Raw genomic sequence first — 17,034 nt, 5'->3', positions numbered from 1 at the left:
AGTACTGTTTTGCGTACTTCTAAAGCATCAAAATTTTTAAAAGTTGCCTCAAGTCTTTTACATTGTGGTATAAACGAGCCATATTTCTTTGTTTTCTCTACCTTTTGAGTCCTGTTAAATGTTTTTAAAAGGAAATGATGGCTTTGTATATAACAAGAGCTATTATTTTATTTGGCAATGTCATTCCATGTTTCATGGCATTGAAGTCTACAGCATTTGTGTATTCAAATGTTGCATTGGAATATACACATTTGTATATTAACATGAGTCAGATCTCTTCTGAGTAGTGCAGAATTTGGAAATTGTTTTCAGTTCAGTTTTAAAAACTTAGCTAAAACTAGTTCACTTTGGGTGCAGCTTTGCATGGTTTTTTTTTCACCACCAGTCCCTGCAAATGACTGGGTGGACACTATATTATAGGGGTCCCCAACCCCTGGGCCGCGATCCCTTACTGGCCGTGGTCTGTTTGGAACGGGCTGCATGTGCGCGCAGTTCAACTTGCACTTGTGAAAGCTGCGGGCCGGTTCCCCTCCCCCTCGGCCAGACCACCAAGCCATAAAGTTGTGGATTGCTGTCTTAAAAGTCATTTAAAAACTTTATAAAAAAAACCCAGCAATGAATCTGCCCCAAGGCAACTGCTGATTTATAATCTCCCTATAACTAAGCTATTGCTTAAAAATATTCTAGCCTAGAGCCATTTCATGAGGATATGGACTCAGTGGTATCAAAAGCCACATTCCCATAAGTGCAACCGAGTTGCATAAGAGCAGTGGAGGCCAATTCTGTTCACCTAGGCCAGGGATACCTAATCCCCGGTCCGTGGCATACCAGCAACAGGTCCACACAAACAAGTGAAGTCTCATCTGTGGGATGTAGGCAGCACACAGAACCATGCCTCCTCCGGTCCACGGAAAACCCTTTCTCCATGGAACCGGTCCCTGGTGCCCAAAAAATTGGGGGCCACTGATCTAAGTCACTAGTCTTCTCCAAGGTGGTTTGCTTTGCCCACCTTTGCTAATCGTAGAATAATTTGTAAAATCTTCCAGTCCAAAGAGATTGCTTCTTGCCTTGGCTTCTTCTGCTAGTGTGGCCAGCTAAATATGTAAGCCAGAAATTATTTAGCTTATTATCCAGGCTGGCTACTTCCAAAATCAGCTTTGTAGACCAACGATACGTTGAAGGATGTGATAAGCCAGGATTGCTATGTTAGTTGTTGTGTGAAATAATCCATCCCTGATTTAAATAGGAGGAAAATGAGAACGTATAGATTGCATACACTATCATGTGCTTTGTTCACAATATAAAAGGATTCTAGAAACTCAAGAGAATATTATTTTCTGTTAAAATGAGTAGCAATCACTAATAAAACATTGGGAAACATTTCAACAAAGCTAGTATGTGCATTTGTGTGTGTGTGTTTGAGAGAAAATTATAGTGACATAAAACTTTTAAACTATTGTGTATCTAAGCATGTCACATATTAAATAATTTGCTGGATAAAATGCTTTCCAATTTAATGGTTTTAATTTAATCAAACATTAAAATAAAGGATTAATCATATGTCCAGTTTAGGCATTCAGAGCATAGCAATTGCTCTGGAGAGCTTTCTTACCTTATCCCGTTTAAACTGAGCATTTTGCCAATAGTGGTATAAATATTTTGCAGCTGTTCAAGGCAGTACAATTCCAACTTACGTCTCATTACAAAAACAAAGCAGTAAATGAGTATTTGGAAGTTTGTAGCTGTAACACCAAATATTTCCATTTGACTGAGGAACTGTGAATAAAAATTGAGCTCATTTGGTTCATGACACTTGATACCCAGTGAGTGATTTTAATGAGGCATGAAGTGATCAGAAAAAAAGTATTCTGCACATTGTTTCATTTAAAAACTGAGTAAAGTATAATTTCTTTATTCCTTTTACAGAAGTGGTATTTAAAATGTACACACATTACACTGGCTCATAAATAAAGTTTTTCAAAAAACTAAAAATTACCATAGTTGGTACAGCTAAGAATTGTCTTCATATATTACAAAGCAGTAGGAAAAATGATGAGGCTTGGTAAAAAGTGTATGAAAGTAGCATTTTCCTCATTCATAATTAATATGAAAAACTTCAAAGAATTTCTGCACAGTATGGCAATGCCAAGCGCTACATATTTTATTCTAAACAAATGATGTTTCATTAGGAACTCCACCAAATCTGAGGTCCAACATTATTTTATTTTTGTCTAAGATGAAATGTCCTATTATGTACAAAAAGAGTTACTTTTCTGTTTGTCACAATCTGTTAAAAACAATGATCTATTGCCTATAAGTAGGAAAGTTCATGGTTTTTCAAGGTCAGCCATAAGTATGAATAATAAAGAAATATGATGAAGAGACAGTATTGGTAGGATTAATTTTGGAAAAGTCCTTCTTTTATAAACATAATGCATACAATATGTAGCATCTCTTTGAAAAAAAGTCCTAAGACAATATACCCTAACACACAAATACTCTTCTTCCTACTGTCTAAGAAACATAAATGGATGGTCTCACAATGAACATTAACTTCCTTTCGAATTCATATGGATTAAATGATAGCATCTATGTACAAAAGCAGAAGCTTTCTTAGAGAAAATTAACCTTATATTATCTGTACACCTGAGCCTGTACTTATAAGAAAAGTGTGAACGACAGCAATGTCTAATAAAATTAACAGAAAAGATTTTTGCATAGCAGGGTGAGGTTAAACCCAAGGGAAGCTTATCCGTAATCAGATAAATTCCAGATCATTGAAGGGCAAAAATTCTGAATTAGTGCAAAATCTAGTTAAAATAGGTGTAATAGTCAGAAACCAACTGCTGCTGAAGAAGAATTTTATTATAGTCAATTGAAAACAAATAGAATCACTTTTGGGGCCGCTTGTTCCTCCTTCCCTTTTCCACGTTTCCCTTCTGTACTCTGAGGATCTTACACATAAGAACAAACCTCACAAACATGTTAGTGAACATTCAAACGACACCTACATATGTGGAGAGAACAATGATCTCCATTTATTTATTTCATATACATCCATGTTTTGAATTTTTTTTAATACAAAAAGAAAAAAAAAGTTAGAATCTGACAAATGTTTACAAACAAGATACCTTCAAATAGATTTTACTCAGATCAGTCCGTTGTAGAGTAAATGATATTCTACTGTTTATATTCAAGGCAACAAAGTCTGTAGTCCATGACCACTTCGCCCAACTTATGCAAGCTTAATTGGTTTCCTCTACCGCGAACGATAAACTCAATGTTGATTCCCAGTTGGTTTGTGCACATGTGTACATAGCAGCTCCTTTCATAGAAAGAAAAGACATCTAGAGGTCATCTTGTACTTTTACCTACAGGAATCATGGTAAGATACAGAATGGGTAACATACAACCAGGACTGAATTTATAAGGGGGGGGGGAGAGGGGGGAAATCATCAGCTGACAAATGAGGGCAGCAATAAAAAAGCGTCCTTTTGCAACAATAAATAAATACAGTCTAAAGTTCTCTGTGTGGAATTTATAAACCAGCTTCTTCACTGAAGAACAGATGTGGCATTTCCATGGAGTTAGAACTTGACCCCATTTTACGGTTATCTTGTTTTCTCTTGCTTGTTTTCTTTCCTGTCCTTCAGCAAAATGTTTCCCTGTTTCTGCCACAACAACACAATTCAATCTTGACAAGAAAACGATGCTGCTGATTTTCTTTCTTTCGTCCTTTGGACAAAATTAGCCAAGAATATAAATCTGATGTGACTGATAAAAACACAGTTTACATCAAGACTTGTCAGGACACCCTGACTAAAAAGCTCTGGCTCCCCAATTAAAAAAAAAATCCAGGCAACCAGATTCTTGCGGTTTGTGGTACAATAACACGTAAAACTTTAAGAAGCTGTCGACTGTAGTTTGTTGTTGTGAGACCTGCAGGATGCAGAAAAGGGAACAAGTAAGCAAAACCTTCACCGAAGCAGGCACTCCAATCCAACTACTGAGTGGGGAATGCACCCAATTTGCTGCTCCCTTTTCCAATTTTTAGAAACCAACAAGAGTTACAAAGCAAGGCTTTTGCCACCTTCATAGAGGCAGATCTGAACTCACACGATATGCAGCTCTAACATCTGAAAACACCCCATAATGCTCTGAGGGATGCACAGATAAAGAGCAGGTCCGCAAGTAACTTTGTTTGGGGAAGAGGATAATGTTTATTGTTGGTGGAACAGCATTTATGGTAATCAATTATTCTCCTTCAGAAAACTTTGCTTTAAGGATACAATTGGTAACACCTTGGCTTTACTACTATTATTGGACTTTCAAATGTCTGACCATCATCTTATACTATGGCTGTTAGTAAGCAATTGCTTCTGCATTAATACGGTCTAATTTTTTTAAAAAAAAGGTATGACAGGTTATAGTCATTCCATTCTGAGTCTCGCTAGAAGTTCATCTAAAGCTATCAGTTATCTGCAAATGAAGAATTCAGGGGCCATCATGTAGTGGAAGTTGCAGCCAAGCAATTTAATGTTGATAAGAAAGCAAAAGTGAGAAAGGAATAAAAGATAATCTACTGTCAGTTCAGCTGCAACCTTCTCTTTGTATGATTCCTATTCTGGTTCTCATTGGAATCACTTATTTCCACAGAGGAAACGTTAAGAAGCATGGTCAGATGTTACAGCAACACTTGGGGGGGGGGGTGCTGCTTTGCTAGCAGATGTTCCCAATCTTTAAACAAAACAACTCTGCCTCCAATCCCTTATAACCACTGTGCGAGAGAAAAGATATATGAAACTGACCTTCCTTCGCTAGGAATGTGTCTCAAACAGACCTGAGCATATTATGGCCTGTGGGCCACATCTGATCCTTTGGCTCTCTATGTCTGTCCCGTATGAAATTAATCGAAAATTAGAAATCAAATGTAAATAAGTGTATGCCAGGCATGTAATATAACCTCATTGCTTTTGCTTTGAAGGTGACTGCTGTGTTCCCCCACAATTTCCATATGTATGTGCGGCCTATGCACCTTTACAGCCCTATTGATTCATCCCTCCACAACAGTTTGAGTTTCTCATGTGACCCCTTGGGAAAATTTACCGTATTTTTCGGAGTATAAGATGTACCTTTTCCCCCCTCAAAAGAGGGTGAAAATCTGGGTGCATCTTATACACTGAATACAGCATTTTTGGCCTCCTGAAACCCTGCCCCCTTCACAAAAATAGGCGTGCAGACATTTTGGGAGGCCTGCAAAGTGCTCCTGGGGACTGGGGAGGGCAAAACCAATCAGAAAATGGGCCATTTTTTGCCCCCCCAGCCCCCAGGAGCACTCTACACACCTTCTAAATGCTATGCATGCCCTTTTTTGGCAATAAATGGCCTCGGTTTTGCAATAAACAGGCCATTGTTTGGTTGTTTTTGCCCCCCTCTCCAGCCCCCAGAAGCACTCTACAAGCCTCCTAAAGGTTATGCATGTCCTTTTTGGGGCAAAAAACGGGCCCATTTTTGCAAAAAATGGCCTTTTTTGCTCATTTATGCCTCTTTAAAATCTTGGTGCCTCTTATACTCCGAAAAAATGGTAATTGCCCGCCCCGGTCTACAATTTGATCACTCAGAAGAACCGAAGGACAGGATTAAGTTCATACCAAATATTTGAACTCCACTTATGATAATATTTAAACAGATACTTAGGTATATCACCAAGATGAATGGATTAAAAAAAATAACTATATCAATCTTTAAATGTACTGCTGCCTCACTTCCAATTTAGACTGCAATTCTTTTACTGGCATGAGTATTATTGAATCAACAAGCCTAGGGCTGCATTCCTCAGATCTATTCAAAACTCAGTTCCACTGCATATCCTTTATTTTCTTTATTATACTTTACCCAGTTTGTTATTTAAACAAAAAGACCTTGATGATTTCACAAAATTGTATTTTAATTGGACTAATTAGTAGTCATTTGCCTCAGTCTAGTATACAGAGAGAATCAGACATACTGCAGAAAATAGAAAGGTACCTTCTAGTGGTAAAGTATATTTTATACCGACAAAAAAATCATATTACAGGGAAAAGCTGCTTACCTGCTTGCTTTGAATCCTTTTAGTTTCTGTACAAAGAAGGATTCAAGAACCTCTGCACACTGATAAAAAGGAGAATCACTTGGATTGTAGTAACGACAATTATCAAATATTTTGGTCATGTCGGCCACAAATTCCGTCACCTTTTTGTAGTAGCGCTTCAGTATTCTTTCCTCCATGGTGGAAAGATCTTCAAAACAAACACAGGTTATTCAAAAACAAAGCTCAAAAACTTGCAGCATAACAGTCCAAACCTAAAGAAATATGTCAGAAAAGAAACCAACATTTGAGTAGAATGCCAGTCACGTATACAGAATATGTATTGAGGGCATGAATGTGGAATCATTGAGCAGGCAGCAAGAAATGCTCCTTAAATCAAAGATGACCAGATCAAAGGCAAGGCAGGTTACTGGGCGTTATCCCTAGTTATAAAGATGCACTTTTGAAAATGCTGTTTGAAAGAGGGCCCTCTGGAAACTTAAGACAGATCCATCACCACTAGAGACCGGTTGGCTTTTATACTCTGAACTCTCTAGTTTGGGGTTTCCTTGTTGTTTAATTACCCTGAGTAATTAGTGCATATAAACATGCTTAATGTCTCTTGAGCGCTCATTATTTCAATTCAGAACCTTGTCTGAATCGTTCAATTAGTTGCAGCACAAAGAACGCAGTGTGATCAAGGACCCCCAGTTGGTAACTACCGGTCACAGTAATAGGCGGGCTTGTACAGGAAATGTCTGAGTTACTGTTCTTTGACTCTGAAACATTTTGTGCATTTTTCATTAAAGAGTGGGAAAATAGAACAGTATCTAACACACCCTTATTACTCACAAATGTAAACTCCAAATGTTATAGCACTGCTAAAAATAAGGAAAAGCAGATTTGGTAATTTAGTTAGAAAGCCATAGTAAATGGGTTACATAGGAATGCAGGACACAGATTAAAATACAGTTTGCTAAATCCTGTTTTTTTAGACTTGTTGATACACAGAATTGAAGCTGTTTACGGGAAATAATGGAGAAATACAAAAAATTATTTTGGCTGCAGCTAGGGAGCAATACTCTTCTCACCACAACTTAAAATAGAGGCAAAAACAGGAATTCTCATTTTTGGCTTAACTGAGAATCTGGAAGATGCATTTCTAGACAGTGGAAGCAAGAATTCTAGATCTTCAACAGCAATCTAGACTCCAAAAAACTGTCAGGCCTTCAATTTACAAACTAATTGCTTTATTGTTCATTTAGCCTCTCACCAATCCTAAAAGAAGTACCGTATTTTTCGGAGTATGAGATACATCTTTTTCCCTCAAAAAAAGAGGGTGAAAATCTCGGTGCGTCTTATAAACTGAATACAGCATTTTCAGCCTCCCGAAACCCCGCCTTTCTGCAAGAATGGCCGTGCATAGCCTTTAGGAGGCTTCCAGAGTGCTTCTGGGGGCTGGGGAGGGCAAAAATGACTGACAAATGGGCCATTTTTTGCTCATTTTTGCTCTCCCCTGCTCTCAGGAGCACTCTTTAAGCCTCCTAAAGGCTATGCACGCCCTTTTTCTCCCCACAAAAAATGGGCCCATTTTCGCAAAAAATGGGCCATATTTCGGAGATCTGCAGAGTGCAAAAACTTTTTTTAAAATTTGCCTCTTCAAAATCTTAGTGTGTCTTATACTCCAGTGCATCTTATATTCCTAAATACCGTATCCTATTCCACTAAATAAAGAGAATTGCTTCTAGTACTTTCTATCAGTGAAGAACTATGAACTACCTTATTAAAAGAAACATCTCATGATATATAATTTCAAATGGTATCTATAACTTCAAAAAAGAGTATTACTGTCAGAGCTGTAAACAGATTCACAATCCAATGGTAAGATAGGCAAAAATGGGAGGGCTGAGAACAAGCTAGATACAAGGTCTTGTAGACTTTAAGTCATGAAGAAGGAAAAGAAAAAGAAAAACTGAGAGAGAAAAGAAAAGGAAATAGATTAGAGTAATAAGAACAAAAAAAGGAATATTAAAGAAAAAGATAAGCAATGGGGTTACAGTGAACAGCAGAACAAAGGAATATAGCCACACTATATAAAAGCTGTTAACTGAATCTCACTGAAATTAACCAACAGCAATGTATTCAGAAAACCCAAGCTTAGATGAAGAAGCATCTCTTAAATAGCAACAAAACTGAATGCAAGCAATAAAACACTGCAAGGTCCTTACCCCTGTGAACATTTTCTGGGCATTCATCAACATCACAAGAATCAGTTACTTATGGAGAAGAGTGATCAAATGTTCCAGTCTTGCGTGTTACTCAAAAATCAAAGAGTATTTTTGCAGGCTTGTTTATTATGTTTTCTGATTCTTATTTTGTAAGTATCATGATTGTACATATCAGGCACAATTTTATTTGTTTTTATGTATCTTATAATGTGAAACCCAGAAAGACCACAGGAATAAAAAATGTGCAAATAATATCTTGCCCTAATCATAAGGAAATTATTATTACTTCAATCCAATGCATGTTTATTACTAAATTCTAGTGAACTTCTAAGCATTCAGCTGAATGTTGTTTTGGATTTAATCCACTGCAGGTTAAACATACCGTGGCCATCTAACCTATGGAAGAAATAAAGCATATGAAAATCACATACATACAGGATGCCCTGTAATTCACTCACCCATAGGTTCTTTGATAACACCATAATAATCTGGAGCATCATTAGGATCTACTGGTTCTAAGAATGGCCAAGCCATCTTGTGAGCCTGTTAGGAAAAAGACACATCATCCGTTAATATGGGAAGTCTGCTTTTACATCAACTCTATTGCTGCAAAACACTGGGACAAGCGGGGAGGGAATCGCCTGTAGAAATCTGTCCTACTGCTCCATGCAAACAGAACAGACAGAGCTGTTGATTTCAAGTGAGGTTCAATTCACAAAGATCTTGCTCAGCAGTTTTCATTTCACTGGCTGAACTAAGTCAACTCCACCTTCTCAAAGTTGTACCGTAATGCTTTTTGTAATGCAGTGAATCCTGATTTACTAGACTGCAATTCAATAGACCTCAGGTGCAATGGACAAAATTCCATTTGCATTTAGGGGACTTTGAATCTAATGGACACTCATTCCTGTGAAACTGAGTGCTTAGAACAGAGGTGGGCAACTATGGCCCCTTTATGACCTGTGGACTTCAACTCCCAGAATTGAAATCCATAGATCATAAAGGAGCATAATTGCCCATCCCTGGTTTAGAGTCTGTTGGTACATTAATTAAACAATATTCTCTAACGTACGTTTCAGCCTTACCTGTAATGAACGTAGCACTCTCTTTAGCCCTTCATAATCTTTGTCAGTCAAAGGACTGAGAACTGTCATGGCATCTTCAGTCGACTGACACTGTGGACAGACATACTCATCAATGAGATCTGCCTCACTTTGTAAAATACCAACGCAGCGCCCATGATACCAATTCTGACATCGGTCACAGCCAATGTAAAATCTGCAAGATCCCAAAGAAAACGGTTAACACCTGTAACATTATAACTTTTCCTTGGTTAACAAATCTAAAAAGATGAGGATTCTTGCCTCACATTCACACTCAATTTTTTTGAAACCCAATTGGAAACACAGCTTTATCAACCATGCTTAGTATCTCAAACAACTGAAATGTCTTAGCGCAGAAAGGAACAAAGGTCATAAACTGTGATTTACAAACAAGATTATGAGAGATTCTCATTTCTTTTGGATCAACGTTTTGTAAAAGGTACTATTAATACATTGGTAGAGTATCTGTAGAAAATTGACATTCAGAGTCCTACAGCATAATATGAAGGGGGCACCAATAGCACTTATATACCGATTTTGAAATTATCATCATTAACTTCAGCCTCAATTAAAATTAATATGAATTTAAATAAATTACAAATTCCTAAGCAGGTAAGGAAGGCATTTTATGAAACTTGTTCAATAAGTCAATAAAAAAATAGTCTGCTTTGAAGAATAAAAGTTTTACTGACAATACTAGAACACCCCCCCCCCCGCCCTGAGTGTCACATAATACAATTTACTGTCATTTTAGAGATGTTTAAAATCATGTCACCAGGTACAACAGATGTTGAACAATATTTCTTTTTTGTTCAAAAAACACATTACCAAACTCAGTGCAGTTTGCTACCTAAATATTAAATAAGAGGTTCTTGTCAGAACTCACTGTGACTCATCATAAGGTGTTCTGCAGATACAGTACAATTCCTCACTGCTGCCCTCTTGTGCCCGTTTACACTCATTACAGATGTACACATCCATTTTCTTAGCCTCCTTTTCTGTGATGCCAACACATTCTCCATGATACCAGTTAGTACAAAGATCACAGCCAATATAGAACCTAAAAGTATTTACAATGAAAATGACAATGTAATTGTCATTTCAAATGGCAAGGCACTTGCTAACCTGACTTTCTGTCTTTTTCTGAATTAAATTTCCCTAGCCACATTAATCTATTCTTCCCAACCTAACATAGAATGAAAACTTGCCGGGCCCTCCTTTAACAGATAGTTCTTCATATTTTTGCAAAACAACAACAACAACCACAACCACAACAACAAAAAGTACTGAAATCTGAAAAATGTGAATGTCTCAACTATGAATGCAGAAAGACACGGCCAAAGGAAAAGATCTATATATTCAAAACTCTTGCTAAAAAAAACATAAAGCACATTGGTCATTCTTAAATTTTGAAAACATAGGTCTCAATGTAAAAAAAAAAGCGAAGTACAGATACAACTAGAAGTTACAGGTACACTTTAAAAAAAAGCAGCATGCATACCAGCCATATGTAAAACACATATTGGTATAACATGACATGAAGGAAAATGGGACATGTAAATGTATGTTTTCTTCAAAACTACTTGAAGTTTCTCTCAAATTAAAAAAGAAAATAACGGCAGGCCATTTATTCAAAATACCTATTTTTAAAAAACTTTGTGTCAGTTAAAAACAACCACCATAAAAGTAGGCAACCTCATCCTTGTATACTTACAAACTTTCACTTGTCGGTATTCAAGTTCAAATATTAGAACAAAATAAGAAAAAAGGCCATTGTTTGTAAGAACCTCTGGCTTGGAACAGAGGTGAAATGATTTTATGTCATGCAAATTAATTCTAACTCTAACGGGACCCTTCCCTTTGTTTATTGCCCCTTCCTCACTCCCTTCTTTTCTGCTTTCAGTGATTCAAGTGTGATGCTAGTGCTGCCTACCATATTTGCTGGTTCAGATATATTGTTTGCTTCAAACTTCTGAGGGAGGGAACGGTATGGAAGAAAGGAACACAAGTTACCTCATACCAGTTTCATTTGTGTACCTCGATGCAGGTAGTCCTCAACTTACAGATGTAATTGAGTCCAGAACCATGTGCATGTGCCCAATTTTACAATTTTTCATTTTTTTGTGTGGCAGTCATAGAACAAACACCACAGTCATTGAGTGATAGGTGTTTTTTTGTCAGAAACCCGAAGTAAATTCCAGCAAAACAAGTATTATAAATTGTGATCACAGGACCATCAGAAGCCGAAATGGTGGCAACTACAGGTCCATCGCTAAGTGCCCAAAATGTGACATGACTGTGGGACAGCCCCCCGTCCCCCACCATAACTTTGAATTTGGATCATAAGTATTATAAGAGCCGAGGTGGCGCAGTGGTTAGAGTGCAGTACTGCAGGCCACTTCAGCTGACTGTTATCTGCAGTTCAGCGGTTCAAATCTCACCGGCTCAAGGTTGACTCAGCCTTCCATCCTTCTGAGGTGGGTGAAATGAGGACCCAGACTGTGGGGACGATATGCTGACTCTGTAAACCGCTTAGAGAGGGCTGAAGCGGTATATAAGTCTAACTGCTATTGCTATTGCTATTTTTGTCTGCCATAACTTTGGTCGCTAAGTGTCCACTTGTAAATTCAGAACTGCCTGTACCACTTTATTATATCTGATAGCTTTAATCTCAAAATCAGTTGGAATATCCTTAACACCACCCTTACTGCATAATCTCCCTTTGCATACTACATTATATTATCCTGCTATTTAAGCATCAGGCTGCTACATAGTACTCTGGGCCTACCACCCTAATCTCCACTCCTGAGAAAACAGAAAACCTTCCTGCAATATGCCAGCAAACATATTTGCGATGGCTTCTGCTCTAAATTAAGAATGAAATAACTTTTTATTACAAATTGCTCCAAAAATTATCCCAACCATCCCTTTTCTTCTGCTTATCTTCCACTGCAGTTCTAACGATTGTTTACTAAATCTAAGCAAGCAGCTTTCATATAAGTATGCCAAAGAAACATATAGCATATTATGGCTGGGTCCTAAACTACCATAAGCAAGTCCAGTTGATAGCACTGTCCTAAACGCCTTCCGGTCTTTCTGCAGGATCTGAATGATCTACTTTCACCACTTTCATCAATGATGAGTATAATTCAACAGAAGGAAAGCCTTATTGAATCTTAACTATTTTTAATCTATAAATTATCTGATCTTCCAATAAACTTTCACAATAGATTCAGCATGGAAAAAAATGTAATTATCTTTCTGAATTGAAAAGCAATTATTATTGATCACAACAATTTTTATGTATTTTATTTAAAAATTACTGTAATCAACATACATGTGCACGTACACACACTCTCTCTCTCTCATACACACTAATACTATTAGGGCTTAATTTCTAGGAAAAAAGTACTGACTCATTCTGCTCAATGCACTTAGATAATTTGTTTCCTTTAGATACTACAGTATAGTTCAAGAAATGACTGTAGTAAACAATGTGCCACAGACATTTTGAAAGATAGGTGTTTTTATGTTTATTCACATTCTCTCAGAAAATGATAATTTTATACAATAGGCAGACTTGAGACTCAGGCCTCCTATTAATATTGCACTTAACCATATAAGTTTAAAATGTTAAAGTTCTAGTATTGATTCGAACTCTAGATAAACACCAAGAAATCCAGGACATGTTTATAAAAACTTCTGTTATACCATTATGGTTAAGATGCATTTTAGTCAAGTCAATTCTGAGAATGGAACAGTTAAGTCTCTTGCTGGATTTCTCAAATATTACTTGCTATTTTTAAATTATCCAGGTATCCTATCCAAATCAAAAGCTTATTTCTGACCTGTTAAATTATATTAGCTATGGCATCATGATGTTTTGATTAGCGTATTTTTCAGACTATAAGACGCTCCAGACTATAAGTTGCACCTAGCTTTTGGAGAGGAAAACAAGAAAAAAAAATCTGCCTCTGCCTCTCAGCAATTTGCCTCCTTGCACTAAACAGCAAACAACCTGGTGAGCTTCAGCACAACCTGATTTAGCAAGAGCAGCTGATTGGCGGTTGGATCTGCCTATCAGCTATTCCAGGCTGTGGGGATTGCCACTGTCCATCACCACCTCCGCACGTCCCATTTTCGGCCTCCGTGCATCCCATTTTCGGCCCATTCCTGGCGGCAGCAATCCCTGCTGCCTGGAATGGGCCAAAAATGGGGCATGTGGAGGCCAAAGATGGGGTGCGCAGAAATGGTGATAGGTGGCAGCAATGGGCGGCAGCAATCCGTACAGCCTGGAACAGCTGATAGGTAGTATTCTGGGAGGCAGATCCAAATGCTGATCAGCTGCTCTTGCTAAATCAGGTTGTGCTGAAGCTGACCAGGCTGTTTGCTGCAAGGAGGCAAATTGCTGGGTGGCAGAGGCCGAAGGATGCGGGCCGGCGGGTGGGCAGGGCTTCAGCAACTTTCGCTGTATAAAATACAGACATTTCCACCCATTTTTTTGGGGGGGGGGGGAAATCCGTCTTATACATTAAAAAATACAGTACATAAATTTATTTTTCATTTCTATTATTAAACAATATTTTAAAGACCTGCCCTTTCCATTTCCCCTAAAATAAAATAAAATAAATATTCATCTAGGATGACAGCACTTGGTAGCTCTATGGAAACTGTACTGTAACACATTCATCTTCCAGTTACTCTTATTATCTACCTATCTGGCATATTCAGAATATGTGTATCCTGGCACTCAAAAAGTTCCTTCCCCACCAGACAGTACATATTACCCCATAAATATATTTAGAAATAATCTGGAGCCTGCCCAAGAAAACTAATCTATAATCCATGGCGTCTGAACGAGAAGGGGGTTGAGACAAAGTAAAGAATATGCAATGTGAGACAAGATCATACAATGGAAACATGCAAGTAAGATATGAATCACAAAAGCCTGCTTTGAAAAAAAAATACAACCGAGAGCTAATATTTTTAGTTCTTTCTCAGCAAATTACTCAACAAAACGGCGTCTAACGTTTCACTCCATTTCCATCCCTCCAGCCCAGCTACTAACAACTAAAGGCTAAAGCTAAACTAAAAACCCTTCGAACGCTTAAGATTCCTTACTCACTTGGACTCGTCGTAAGGCGTCTTGCAGATGCAGTAAAGCTTTGTATCCTTCTTGGTTTCCTTTGAGGTAGTAGAAATCATTTTCTTTTTCTTGGATTTTGAAGAGGCAGACTCCTTCTCATCCTCTCGCTTTCTTTTATGGGATGAAATATAGGATGTGCCTGAAGCAGTGGAGGGAACACTGGAACTGGGAGGTGGTGGAGGTGGTGGCTGCGGCGGGGGTGGTGGCGGCGGGGGTGGAGGGGGAGACAGTGCAGCAGCGGCTGCCGCAGCTGCAGCAGCCTGGGCCTTTTCTTTTTCTCTTTTAATTTTACATAGATCTTTCTTTAGTTCTTCCTAAAGAAAAACAGAAGCACAAAAATAAGCCATATAGATACTTATCTTACAATGTCAAAGTCTATCAAACGTCTACAGAAAAGCCACAAGAGGGAGCCTAAAGTCTGTGATATTGCTGACCCTGCTTAAGAATACTTTTAGTTCTATTAAATTCAGTGAAATATGTCAAGAGGAAAGAAGACTCAGACACTCTGAGAAGATATAGATTTTTTAAAGCCATTTATGGATGAGTATTTATTAAAATTGCAAGAACAGATTCGAAATGACGGGTCAAAGCTGGAAAACAAAATTTATGAGCTTGTAAGGGAGCTCCAGGAAGAAATTAAAGATCTGAAAGGAGATACGAAACAGGTAAAAGCCAGAATAGATACTATGGGGCATGGGTTGGAGAAGACTAATGCTATGTGTGAGGTGGAGCTAGTCGAGATCAAAGATTTGGAAGCTCAGATTAAAGAATTTTAATTAGATTTGGAATACCTGAATAACCAGGAGAAGATATCAGATCAAAGATGGCCTTGGCTCAGTTAACTAATAAAGGGGATGGAGACTTAGATTTGGATATGGACAAGACATATAGAATACACTCCAGAAATTGCTGCCACGAGAAAGCTACCAAGGGATGCCCTAGTTCACTTCGCAAGAAAAAACAAGAAGAGATCAGGTTCTGGATTGTCATTTTAAGTATAGGTTGAAAATGGATAATATAGATGTTCTTCTTTTGAAGGAAATTCCTGTTAGAATTTTGAGAAAAAGGAAAGCTTATGCTTTTCTTACTGATATCTTGAAGCAGAGAAAAATCTTATTTCACTGGGATAGACTAGAAGGGGTGATACTTCCCTACCATGAGCAAAAATTTAGGTTGAATTCCATAGAGAAAGCTAAGGACTTTTAAATCAGATACAAGCTAATCCCTGACATAAGTGGAGAATCAGGTATAATAAAGAAGTTAGTGACTGACTAAAATAAAAAAACAAATGGTTGTGCAAGACCCTAAAGTTGGCATTGAAAAAGTTTAAAATGGATAAAAAGTGCTATGGATTTGATTTTGTTAAAAATGAATTGGAACTTTCAATATGTGGCAAATGATGAACATATTATTGCTATTATTGTTAAGATTATAAAACGTTTTTGAAACTGAACTTAGAAAATGAACATGTAGAAAACATTGTATGATCCAGTGGGCAAGGAATTTTGGATATGTGATGCTCGAACAATGGGAAAATATGTGGACAAAGGGTTTAAAATGTACACTAAATTATAATTTAAAACAAAATTTTATAAGATGATGTATCAGTATTTAACACCAGGCAAGCTATCTAAGATATATAAAGGTATGTCAAATGAATGTTGGAAGTGTAAAAATAAAGAAGGACCTTTATACCATCTATGGTGGACATGTCATAAAGCAAAAACATTTTGGAGTATGATTCACACTCCAATACAGAAAATCCTGAAAATGGAGATAGAAATGAACCAGAACTTTTCCATTTAGGGCTAATGGGAAAAGAACTGGAGAAAAATATTGGAATTTTGTTACTATATATATATAGACAGCAACAAGACTATTGTACGTGTAAAAATGGAAAGCCAGTTTGATAGCTACCATGGAAGAAGTATGGATGCAGAAGTTGATGGAGTTGGCTGAAATGGCAAAACTGACTACTCTGATTAAAGAAAAGAACATAAGCACTTTTGTTTACCCACAGAAACAGCTTCTGAATTTCAGGCTTGATGTGGAAAAGAATGTAACTCTGACTTTGGGTTTTATAGATTAGATTGATAGATCTTTATAGAAATGACTTGTTCATATTATTATGGAAAAACAAAAAGCTGTGATTTGATGTAACACCCGATTCTACTGCAATAGAGAGAGTCAGAGGTCAATGCTTTTCCTTTTCCCTACCTTTCCTCACTTCTGTTCCCCCTTTCCCTTCTCCTCTCACTGCTCTTTTATTTACTTTTCTATTTTGCATTTTATAATACTTTATAACTTAATAAAAAATGTTTGATAAACTTCCACAGAAAAGCAAGTATTTGTGTAGGGTTAGCAATTAGTCATTTATGCAAAACACATAAGCTTTCTTGCTGTGAGCTTCTCAGATTTCTTCCATCCAAGAAGACCTTGGCACTGAGCTAGTTTCAGAAGAACAAGCTATCAAAAACATCTACATCATTA

The 17,034-nt window shown here is 37.4% G+C and overlaps 1 protein-coding gene across 10 annotated transcripts in view; it reads right to left on the bottom strand.

The window, feature by feature from the left end:
- Positions 1–3,008: 3,008 nt before the first annotated feature.
- Positions 3,009–17,034, bottom strand: part of BPTF (bromodomain PHD finger transcription factor) — a 95,157-nt gene continuing 81,131 nt past the window's right edge. For 8 of the 10 annotated variants that reach the window (XM_087710238.1, XM_087710237.1, XM_087710242.1 and 5 more), the window contains 6 exons: positions 14,524–14,858; positions 10,285–10,458; positions 9,381–9,573; positions 8,754–8,838; positions 6,092–6,278; positions 3,009–3,939 (listed from right to left, as the gene is read on the bottom strand). In XM_087710238.1, coding sequence (XP_087566364.1) covers positions 3,903–3,939; positions 6,092–6,278; positions 8,754–8,838; positions 9,381–9,573; positions 10,285–10,458; positions 14,524–14,858 — 1,011 coding nt within the window. In that variant the 3' untranslated portion in view covers positions 3,009–3,902. The remainder of the gene's footprint in view (positions 3,940–6,091; positions 6,279–8,753; positions 8,839–9,380; positions 9,574–10,284; positions 10,459–14,523; positions 14,859–17,034) is intronic. The other 2 variants (XM_087710243.1, XM_087710245.1) reach the window with 1 other exon arrangement.

Source organism: Thamnophis sirtalis, unplaced genomic scaffold (assembly GCF_051295495.1).
Source record: "Thamnophis sirtalis isolate CommonGarterSnake01/CBP01778 unplaced genomic scaffold, rThaSir2_p1.2 scaffold_3, whole genome shotgun sequence".
In the NCBI taxonomy this organism is placed as follows: Eukaryota; Metazoa; Chordata; class Lepidosauria; order Squamata; family Natricidae; genus Thamnophis; species Thamnophis sirtalis.
This window is presented reverse-complemented; position numbering and strand designations above follow the sequence as displayed.